Below are 11,104 nucleotides of genomic sequence, written 5' to 3'. Positions count from 1 at the left end.
CTTTGGGGCTACTTGAACAGCATTGTCTCTATGGTCTGCTATCCTGGGAAGGGAGTTTGGTGAGGCACCAGCACTCTTGGACAGAGAAGCCTAAGGACTGTGCCACACTACAACTCTCAGGATTCCTCTCAGTTTCAGAACTGTATATACAGGGAAACAAGGGAATGGGCTGAAGGTGGGAAGAAGGGGAAGAGAAAGGCAATGCAAGGGGGTTCCCATAGTGTGACTTCATGAAGTTTGCTCTAAAGCGCCAGGGCTCTGCTTTTCTTACAGGGAGGCCATACAGTAGCAACCCAAAAATGGGTGGTAAAGACCTCTTTTCTCTTGAGGGTAGTAGATCATTAACCTGGACTTCACTTCCCCTTTCTCTTGCGTAGACTTTGCTTCAGGACATCTTTAGAAGTAGAAGGGAAGAGGTCCTTCAGTCCTGATGGAGCCCAGAGTGAAGATGGAGGAGCCAAACCAGACCAGCCCTGAAGAGGGAAGAGAGCCCTGCACAATGTGGGGCAGGAGAAGGGTTGGGGTCCTGGGCAGAATGGGTCCGGATGCCCTGGAGGAGAAGGCCTTCAGCACACACCTTCAGTGCAAAAGCTTCAGGTGCTTCCGCTATGAGGAGGCCTTGGGTCCCCGAGAGGTGTGCAGCCACCTCCACTCTCTCTGCCGCCTGTGGCTGAAGCCTGAGGAACATACCAAGGCGGAGATGCTGGACCTGGTGCTCCTGGAGCAGTTCCTGGCCGTCCTTCCTGCGGAGATGGAGCGCTGGGTGAGGGAATGTGGGGCAGAGACCAGTTCCCAGGCCGTGGCTTTGGCTGAAGGATTCCTCCTGAGTCGGGAAGAAGAGGAGAAGAGGAGAGAGGACCTTCAAGCCCAGGAGGTCCCATTGGAGACCAGCAAGACGTTCTCTTCTGGATGGATCAAGTTGGAGGAGGAGGAGGACACAAGAGCTGCTCCATCAGGTGAGAGGCCTTTTGCTTGGTCCCCGCTCTCACGGTTCCTCCACATAGATGATCTTTGGTTACATTCCTAGTAAGACTTGTCTTCAACAGCTGGACAGTTACAATTTATTTAAGAATAGTTTTAAGAATATATGCATCCAAGTTGGTATTATATGAAATTGGCTGCATTGAATGAATGCTTGTGCCAGATACAACATTGTCAGTTCTTAATTTTCTCTTTCCTTCCTTCCTTTGGTATTTCACAGGGGAGGAGCCAAGGATGCTGGGAAGCCGTAATAGCTCATCTCTTTGTGAAACAGGAGAAACGGCCTCCATGGAACAGGATCAGGTAAAAGATGGAAGTAGAAATGAATTAGAGATAATTCTGGAATTGCCTAGGGCCACGTCACGTGGCTGGAAAGGTTCTTTCATTGGTTTGTTTTCTGCTTCTGCCCAAGTTTCATTTCAAGTGATCTCAGGATGCTGTTCTCTCAGGCCTCCATCTTCCAATAGTGTTTTCCACTTTGGACTGAATCCCCTGTTCACACCTTCATTAGATCAACCTAGTTGTATGTTAATGGAAGGTCACTTCTCGGTGGGTTCTCTCAGGACCCAGAACTCCCTTCCCGAAGAGAGGAGACTGCTGTGTGTCCGTCCACCTGCCCCTCGGGCTTCTTTCTCCAAATAGAAGAAGGGTTTTCTGTTGCAACAGGTCTTGGATTATCAGAGTAGCTTTGCTAGGCACACGCAGCAGAAGTCTCTGGCGAGGAAGCTCTGGATAAATGATGACACTGCAGTCTTCAGTTTTCTATGAAAATGTTTACTTACGAACGGAAATCCACAAGACAATACACAGCTCTCACGCAGGCACACACGGGAAGGGACAGAGATAGGAAGTAGAGGCTATTTATCTCATCCTCTGCTGTCTGATGCAATCTAAGCTTAACCCTTTACACACTGGTATAGTAGGCAGCACACAGTGTATGATGCAATCTCCAGCACACATTGTACAATGACTCAATTACATTTAAACAACTCTATATACAATCATTCTCACTTCAACATGGATAACAGGTGGTTTATTTGGAACAGAGCTCATAGGACACACAGGATCTTGTCTCTTTTGCCATATTGTGAGTTTAACATTTTCCTGGTTTTATTTTTTGATAGATCAATTTCTTTATTAATTTCTGGATTTGTGAATTGATTTGTGAATGTTTAACTAGAGCTGTTTTAATCTGTTGCAAACTGCCTTAATTCCCCAACAGGGATAGACATAGGAAATGCAGAAAAAGAATAATAATTGTTTGGCCAGTGCACCTCAATAGTATTATGTAGTGCAGATTTTACTTGTTTATTTATCAGAATGTCATGGGGAACCTTTTCAAAAGCATGGCTGAAATTGGATATGTGATTGTATTCACAGATTGTTTCTTTAATGACCTATTTCCGGAATATTTCCTGGTATTGATGTCAGGCCGACTTGGGCGGTGATCGTTTGGCTCCTCTTTTCACTCCTTTTTGAACATGGGGATAACATTTGTCTTCTTAGTCCTCTGAAATTTCTCCTGTTCACCAGGAATGCTCAGAGATGTTTGTCATTGGTTCTTCTGCCAGTTCTTTTAATACCCTTGGATGTGCAGGCAGCCCCCAAGTTACGAGCAAGATAGGTTCTGTAGATTTGTTCTCAAATTGAATTTGTATAGTAAGGCAGAACAGGTACATTTTTAAGTGCAACTCCAGCCATATATTATTATTATTATTATTATTATTATTATTATTATTATTATTATTATTATTATTATTTACAGTATTTATATTCCACCCTTCTCACCCCGAAGGGGACTCAGGGCGGATCACATTACACATATAAGGCAAACATTCAATGCCTTAACATAGAACAGAGACAAGACAAACACGAGGCTCCGAGCTGTCCTCGAACTCATGACCTCTTGGTCAGAGTGATTTGTTGCAGCTGGTTGCTCAACAGCCTGCGCCACAGCCTGGCCCCGGCCCTGTCTAGCTTTGGATAGTATAGGGAAAGGTTTTGCTGTGTTCAGAAGATTTCTCTTCACTTTCTATCCTTGTAGTAATTGGATTTGGAAAAATTGGCTTGTTATGGTAACAAGGATTGGGGATAAATCTTCAGTGGAGACAGCTTGTCCCGTGATAACTCTTTCAGGAATGAATTTCCCTTGTTAGAGGTAAATTTATCTTACTTCATGTTCATCTGGCCTAAAGAGTTGAATTCATTTTGATTAACCAGATCTTCCTGTCCTGCCTCTTTACCTATTGTGAAGCCATCCCTCCCTTGGTATTGGTGAAAGGCATCCCTTGCCAGAAGCCCAACTTCATTAAATTTCAGGCCATGGTCCAGGAAGCCAATTCGTTCCTGGTGGCATCGTCTGTGAAGCCCTTCCTGGGCTGCACCCTTGAACTGGGAACAGAGATGAAATGGTGACCTGAGCATCAAGGCCCTTCAGCTTCCTGTCCATAGCTTCACAATCCCAGATAATCTCCTGAAGGCTACACATGGCACTATCATTATTAATCATGACATGAACCAAACGGAAGGGATAGTGGTATGTGATCTTGACAAGCTTTGCCAGGCTCTCTTTTATGTCTTGGATGTTTGCTCCAGGGAGACGGCACACCTCTCAAGTCATCCTGTCAGGCCCATAAACCACTGCTTCTGTTCCCTCCATAGGAGGCCTCTTCCACCACCACAGGCTTTCTTGGAGGATGTGCAGGGGCCATTCCATGTGCTCACTCTCCCAGGACACCTCAACATTCCCCGAGGACAAGCTCTGTTGCATTTCTTGTTCGATGTTATCACAGATGCTGAAAAGAACTATTAATTAATTATGTAGCTCCCAATTTACAGAATGAGTCCTGGTCCTTCTACTTCTGTGTGAAACATTCCTCCAACAGTCTACCTCCTGTTTGTGCAGAGTGACTCCTCAGAGAGATTCCCTAGGTGATTTTCCTACATGACTTGTTTGTTCTACTGGGACGGAAGAAAGCTCTTCCTCCCCAATATGTAGATACATGGGCCTCTAAGAGCACTTGCTACAAGTGTAGATACCCACACCTTTGGGAAAGAATGCAAACATACCAGAACAGTTGCAAGTGACTGCATGAACTCCCTTACCATCACAATGCTTCTCACCTTTTTAGAAGACCCAGCTAAGGAAGGTTGGGGTTGCTACTCCTAAAAGTTAATTCTTTGAATTCTGTATTCAGACTTTGAATGGATCAGAATTCTTCTTAGTAGTAGATTTGTGTGTCCAACTTTCTTCTTTCAGGTGATATTTGAGGATGTGGCTGTACATTTCAGTGTGGAGGAGTGGGCCTCATTGGATCCAGATCAACGGGCCCTGCACTGGGAGGTCATGGAAGAAAATTATAGGATGGTGGCTTCTCTTGGTAAGAATCCCTTCGGCATCTTGGTTTTAGTAGGGTGGCTCATCGTATTTTCAGGCTGTATGTGGCACTCTCCCCCTACCCCCGCCTGCTGTAGATGATATCCAACCACTTCCAGAAAGGGGTGCTACTTTGATGAGGCAAAGCTCTCTCCGTCATGAGATTCTCACCTCTTCTTTCTCTCTCGCAATATTTCAACCTCTCCTTTTCTTATGCCTTCCTACTTTTTGTCTCTCTTTCTTTCAAGGTGGTGATGGACAAGGGAGTAAAAACAGGGGAGTTCCAAATAAAATGTGGCTGAAAACAGGGAGAAGTAAAAAGGTAGAAGAAAGAAGTCCGAGAATGGAAGCAGAAGGATATAACAGGAAGCAGTGCCCTGTCGACACCAGGGAAATCACAATTCAAGAGACAATAGAGGAAAGCAGGGAGATGGGAAACAGCCCTGTCTATGAGAATGGCTTCTTCCAGGAGGCATCTAGTATACACCCTGCACCCAATGAAAAAGACAAAATTGTGGACAAGCCTTATAAATGCCTGGAGCATGGAAAATGCTATACTGAAAAAAATAGCCTAAGTAAACACCAAAACGCCCACAGGAAAGAGAAGCCATATACATGCTTGACATGTGGGAAAAGCTTTGTTTCTAAAAGCAATCTCATTAGGCATGATAGAACTCACACACATGAGAAGCCATATAAATGCCTGGAGTGTGGAAAATGTTTCTCTTGGAAACGTCACCTCAAGAGACATGAAAAAACCCACACACATGAAAAGGTATACAAATGCCTGGAGTGTGGAAAAGGTTTTTATGAAAAGATAAGTCTTATTAGACATGGAATGAATCACAGAGGAGAGAAACCCTATAAATGTCTGGAGTGTGGAAAGGGTTTCTGTTGGAAAAATAGCCTAAAGCTGCACCAAAACACCCACAGAGGGGAGAAACCATATAAATGCCAGGAGTGTGGAAAATGTTTCTTTCAAAAAGCACACCTTAAAAGCCATGAAAGAACTCACACACATGAGAAGCCATATAAATGCCTGGAGTGCGGAAAGGGGTTTTCTGCTAAGAGAATTCTCATTGGACATGAAATGATACACAGAGGAGAGAAACCCTATAAATGTCTGAAGTGTGCAAAAGATTTTTATGAAGAGATAAGTTTTATTAGACATGAAATGAATCACAGAGGAGAGAAACCCTATAAATGTCTGGAGTGTGGGAAGGGTTTCTGTTGGAAAAATGGCCTAAAGCTGCACCAAAACACCCACACGGGAGAGAAACGATATAAATGCCAGGAGTGTGGGAAATGTTTCTTTCAAAAAGCACACCTCAAAAGCCATGAAAGAACTCACACACATGAGAAGCCATTTAAATGCCAGGAGTGCGGAAAGGGTTTTTCTGCTAAGAGAATTCTCATTGGACATGAAATGAAACACAGAGGAGAGAAACCCTATAAATGCCTGGAGTGTGGGAAGAGTTTCACTTTGAGAAGTAGCCTAAAGCAGCACCAAAACTCCCACATGGGAGAGAAGCCATATAAATGCCTGGAGTGTGGAAAATGCTTCCCTCAGATAGAAGTCCTCACTGCACATCAAAAAACCCACAAGGGAGAGAATCCATATAAATGCATGAAGTGTGGAAGATGTTTCTTTCTGAAAGGAAACCTCAAGAGACATGAAATCGTCCACACAGGAGAGAAGCCCTATAAATGCCTGGAGTGTGGAAAAGGTTATTCAGAAAAGAGAGCTCTTATAGGACATGAAATGAATCACCGAGGAGAGAAACCCTATAAATGCCTGGAGTGCGGGAAGAGTTACAGCCTTAAAGCTGTCCTTGCAGGTCACCAGAACAGTCACAAAAGAGAGAGTGGGAAGAGTTTGAGCTACAAATCAGACCTCAAAAATGCCCAGAATAGTCATAGAGAAGACAAAGCCAAAGACATGTCTGGAGTGAGAGAAGAGCTTCCATTGGAGAGAAAATCTCAAGGCTCAATCATAAATCCACAAGGGAAAGAAGTCAAAAAGCCTGGAATCTGATAAGAGTTTCATAGAATCATAGAATAGTAGAATTGGAAGAGACCTCATGGGCCATCCAGTCCAACCCCCTGCCAAGAAGCAGGAAATCGCATTCAAAGCACCCCCGACAGATGGCCATCCAGCCTCTTAAAGAGGCTGCAAATACTTAAAGATCACTGAAATGTTTATACAAAGAGAAATTAATACATACAGTAGAGTCTCACTTATCCAACACTCGCTTATCCAACGTTCTGGATTATCCAACGCATTTTTGTAGTCAATGTTTTCAATACATCGTGATATTTTGGTGCTAAATTCGTAAATACAGTAATTACTACATAGCATTACTGTGTATTGAACTACGTTTTCTGTCAAATTTGTTGTATAACATGATGTTTTGGTGCTTAATTTGTAAAATCATAACTTAATTTGATGTTTAATAGGTTTTTCCTTAATGCTTCCTTATTATCCAACATATTCACTTATTCAACATTCTGCCGGCCCGTTTATGTTGGATAAGTGAGACTCTACTGTATTCCTGCATTTTGGAAAGAGTTGAGTTCCACAACAAGTTTTCACGATGTAGTTAAAAAAACCCATATAGGAAAGAAGCCATGGAGATGCCTAGAGTGTGGTCAAGCCTTCATTCAGGAGAAAATCCCCTTGAGCATGAAACAAATCTCAGAAGAGAGAAGTCTCTAAATGCTTAGAGGGTGGAAAGAGCTGTATCCTCAAATCAGGTCTCAAAACTCCAGGAGGGAAATCATACACGTGCCAAAAGTATAGGAAAAGCTTGATCCTCAATAGGCACCAGAATACTCACACAATGAAGGATACTCACGTGGACAGAAAACTGCTCTAGCCTTTGTACTGATTCCCTCTTATCTAGACTGATGGTTGATGGAAGTCATCTTGGATCTTTTCTTGGCACACTTTAAGGGAGAACCTGGCAGGTTAAGCTCAGTACTGGCCTTGTGGTTGAGATGATGTGGTATACACACTGGTTTCCTTTTTTCCAGATTTTTTTGTGCTTGTTTTAGAAAGTTCTCTGAAATGTACTCCATTTCTTCTGTTTGTTTGCAAATGCAGAAATAAAGACAGCTTATGGCCTCATTTTGTGCCTTATTCTTTCCTACTGGTGTGACTGGAGCAGGTGACGTTCTCTCAGCCTCACCGAAAGGCAAAGATGAAGTCCCTCAGGACCCAAATAATGAATGAATTGTTTATTGTACTAGCCATAAGCCATGACATCAGTAATATACAACCTTTATAAACACTTTCCAATATAAACATTAAAACTTATTCAAAAATTAAAACTAGCTCTTTAAAATTATGATAGCAGCAACATAACAATGACAGTGTCTGATTTGTATCATCCCAAACCATCACCATTTCCATTTCTGTCCTCAAGTATGGATTTTGCTACTTTAGCTCTGATCTTTTGGGCTGCAATTGCAAATGTGGCAACCTTTAGTGTTATATTTTTGGAATAATCTGCTAGCAAGTCACAGATCACAGCAGATTGTTGCCATGCTGCCCTTGTCTTTCACTCCACCAGTTTCACGTGCCTTGACAGGGTTGTTTTGGATAGGGAAATTCTCCAAAATAACATAATAATAATAATAATAATAATAATAATAATAATAATAATAACTTTATTTATACCCCGCCACCATCTCCCCAATGGGGACTTGGGGCGGCTTACATGGGGCCATGCCCAAGACAATACAATAAACCATAACATAATACAATTAAATAATACATTACATAAAATAAACAGTACAACATAAAATCAAAACAGCAATATAACAAGAGCGGGCCGCATGAACACTACATTTAAAAACTAGATTAAAAATTAAAACTCTGGGTGAGAAAGGGATCAGAATAAAACCTCGAGGGACGGGACATCAGATAGTGAACCAGTCTAGAGGATAAATATCGGGGGGGGGGGGGGGAGTAGCATAGAACATTTACTCTCCAAAAGCACACCGGAAGAGCCATGTTTTTAAATCTTTCCTGAAGGCTAAAAGGGTGGGGGCTTGCCTGATTTCAATGGGCAGCGAGTTCCACAGTGAGGGGCCACCGCAGAAAAGGCCCTCTCCGCAGAGCATTTTCAGCTCACAGCAAGTTGCAGGCAGCAATAGCGTGGCTATAATGAATTGTTGTAGAGTAGAGTCTCACTTATCCAACACTCGCTTATCCAACGTTCTGGATTATCCAACGCATTTTTGTAGTCAATGTTTTCAATATATCATGATATTTTGGTGCTAAATTCATAAATACAGTAATTACTACATAGCATTACTGTGTATTGAACTACTTTTTCTGCCAAATTTGTTGTCTAACATGATGTTTTGGTGCTTAATTTGTAAAATCATAACCTAATTTGATGTTTAATAGGCTTTTCCTTAATGCCTCCTTATTATCCAACATATTCGCTTATCCAACATTCTGCCGGCCCGTTTATGTTGGATAAGTGAGACTCTACTGTATTTAAGGAAGCAAGATGCAGAGTTCTATCTTAAAACTTACATAAGGTTTATTAGAACATAACAACTAGGATTGGGTCTAAGCTTTCTCTTAACCTTCATTACTCTTAGATGTAAACAAAAGGAAACCTCGCTAAAGACTGCCTTTTCCCTTTCGCACAAAGTAGAGAGAGATCGGAATGAAAAGGAAGTGAAACAAGGAAAGAAGTGACCCCGGAGGTCTTAAAACAGGGAACGTGCACCCTGAAGAATTCCATTTAACGTCATGAGTTAGGATGGGAGGAGAAAGGTCAGAGAGTGAGACAAAACAGAACAACAACTACAGACATTCAAGAGTGAGGGGCGAGGGATTCCCTCTGCCTAGCTTAATTATCATCTGCTTCTCATTGAGGACTAGAGACTTGAGCAGCATAGGGTTGAATTCCAACAGTTTTATGCAAGGTGGCTCCTATCTCCTGGCAGCCATTTTGCAAAATTACTTTTTAAATATCTCAAACGTCCCTCAAATGATCCTCCATTATTGAAAGATCTTTCAATTGAAGGAAACAATCTCCCTCCTTAAAAAACAAGAGGGATTGGGCTCTGGAGCTGAACCTTTCCTTCTCATGGATCACAAATAGCCACTCAGAACCAGTGCTGGGCTGAGGAAGGGAACAATAGTTGCCAATGGGCACAAATAACTAACACTTGCTGAGCTATTACTATTATTTAAACACAGCACTGGAACATGTCCAGAAAAAGGTGACCAAAATGATCAAAGGTGTGGAAGCAATGAATTCTATGAGGATCAGCTATGGGGAGCTAGGTATGTTTAGCCTGGAGAACAGTATATCACACACTCTAGGTACCCAATGATGCCCAAGTTAGATAATTTTTAACATTATTTATTAGAACAAGACAGTCTTTTATGTTTTATGAATGCTGTCCTTGTAATATACATAAGAATGTGGGTGGACTACAATTCCCAAAATCGTGGGTCAATCCTCCTCAAATGCCTCCTGTATTCAAAGTTGGCCATGTTGGGTCTGTGTGCAAAATTTGGTTGAAATACATGATCAGCTGGGTTCAGTGCTCTCTGGATGCAGGTGAACTATAACTCCCAGAAATCAAGGCCAATCATCCCCAACTCCTACCTGCATTCAAAATTTATCATGTTGGTCCTGCGTGCCAAGTTTGGCCAAGATCCATTGTCAACTGGGTTCAGTGCTCTCTGGATGCAGGTGAACTATAACTCCCAGAAATCAAGGTCAATCATCCCCAACTCCCACCTGCATTCAAAATTGGCCATGTTGGGTCTGTGTGCAAAGTTTGGTTGAAATACATGGTCAACTGGGTTCAGTGCTCTCTGGATGCAGGTGAACTACAACTCCCAGAAATCAAGGTCATTCACCCCCAACTCCCACCTGCATTCAAAATTGACCATGTTGGGCCTGCGTGCCAAGTTTGGCCAAGATCCACCGTCAACTGGGTTCAGTGCTCTCTGGATGCTGGTAAACTACAACTCCTGGATTTCAAAGTCAACCACCCCTAAACTGCACCTGTTTTCAAAGTTGGCCATGTTGGATCTGTACTCCAAGTTTGATCCAGATCTGTCGTTGGCTAGGTTGAGTCCTCTCTGGATGCAGGTGTTCTACGGCTCCTGGCTTCCACCTCTCCAGAGGAACAGTGGATATGATTTTCATTGCACGACAGCGCCAAGAAAAATGCAGGGAACAAAATCAACCTCTGTACATAGCATTCACTGACCTTGCAAAGATATTCGACACAGTGAATTGCAGTGCTCTCTGGACCATCCTCCACAAAATTTGATAGCTTGACAAATTAGATCTCTACAGTCACCTATGCCTCCACTTCCAAGACCCTATACTTGGAAGGCAATTATAAGAAAAGATGTTAGGAACTGGGCTTTCCTAAAACTTGTTGGAGTATGGTTGTATTTGTATGAAATGTAAATCAAGTGTTTACTGCTGATGAGCAAGAGTGTGTATTTTTCAGTAATGAAATAGTTAACAGCAGGCTAGTTTTGACTGACAGCCTGTTGTGATTGCTATGACCTATGAGACTTGATTTCCTGCCTTTGAGGGTTGGAACTTCCTCTGGACAGAGGAATGTGTTTTCTTATCTTATCTGTGGGGTGTTCGGCTTGAGCTCTCGCTAGAGATGGACTATGAATGCTATGCTCTGAAGCCGAGGAATGCAAACTGTAAATAGACATGTAAATAAAGTTAATCAACAGTTGGACTT

The 11,104-nt window shown here is 42.5% G+C and overlaps 1 protein-coding gene across 1 annotated transcript; it reads left to right on the top strand.

The window, feature by feature from the left end:
• Window positions 1-389: 389 nt before the first annotated feature.
• LOC103280137 (zinc finger protein 436) lies at window positions 390-7,474 on the top strand. Its single transcript, XM_062972971.1, has 4 exons — window positions 390-956; window positions 1,202-1,284; window positions 4,241-4,361; window positions 4,606-7,474. The coding sequence occupies exons 1-4, from the start codon at window positions 431-433 to the stop codon at window positions 6,390-6,392; spliced, it is 2,517 nt and encodes an 838-aa protein (XP_062829041.1). The 5' UTR covers window positions 390-430; the 3' UTR covers window positions 6,393-7,474.
• Window positions 7,475-11,104: the final 3,630 nt, after the last annotated feature.

Source organism: Anolis carolinensis, chromosome 2 (genome assembly GCF_035594765.1).
Source record: "Anolis carolinensis isolate JA03-04 chromosome 2, rAnoCar3.1.pri, whole genome shotgun sequence".
In the NCBI taxonomy this organism is placed as follows: Eukaryota; Metazoa; Chordata; class Lepidosauria; order Squamata; family Dactyloidae; genus Anolis; species Anolis carolinensis.
This window is presented reverse-complemented; position numbering and strand designations above follow the sequence as displayed.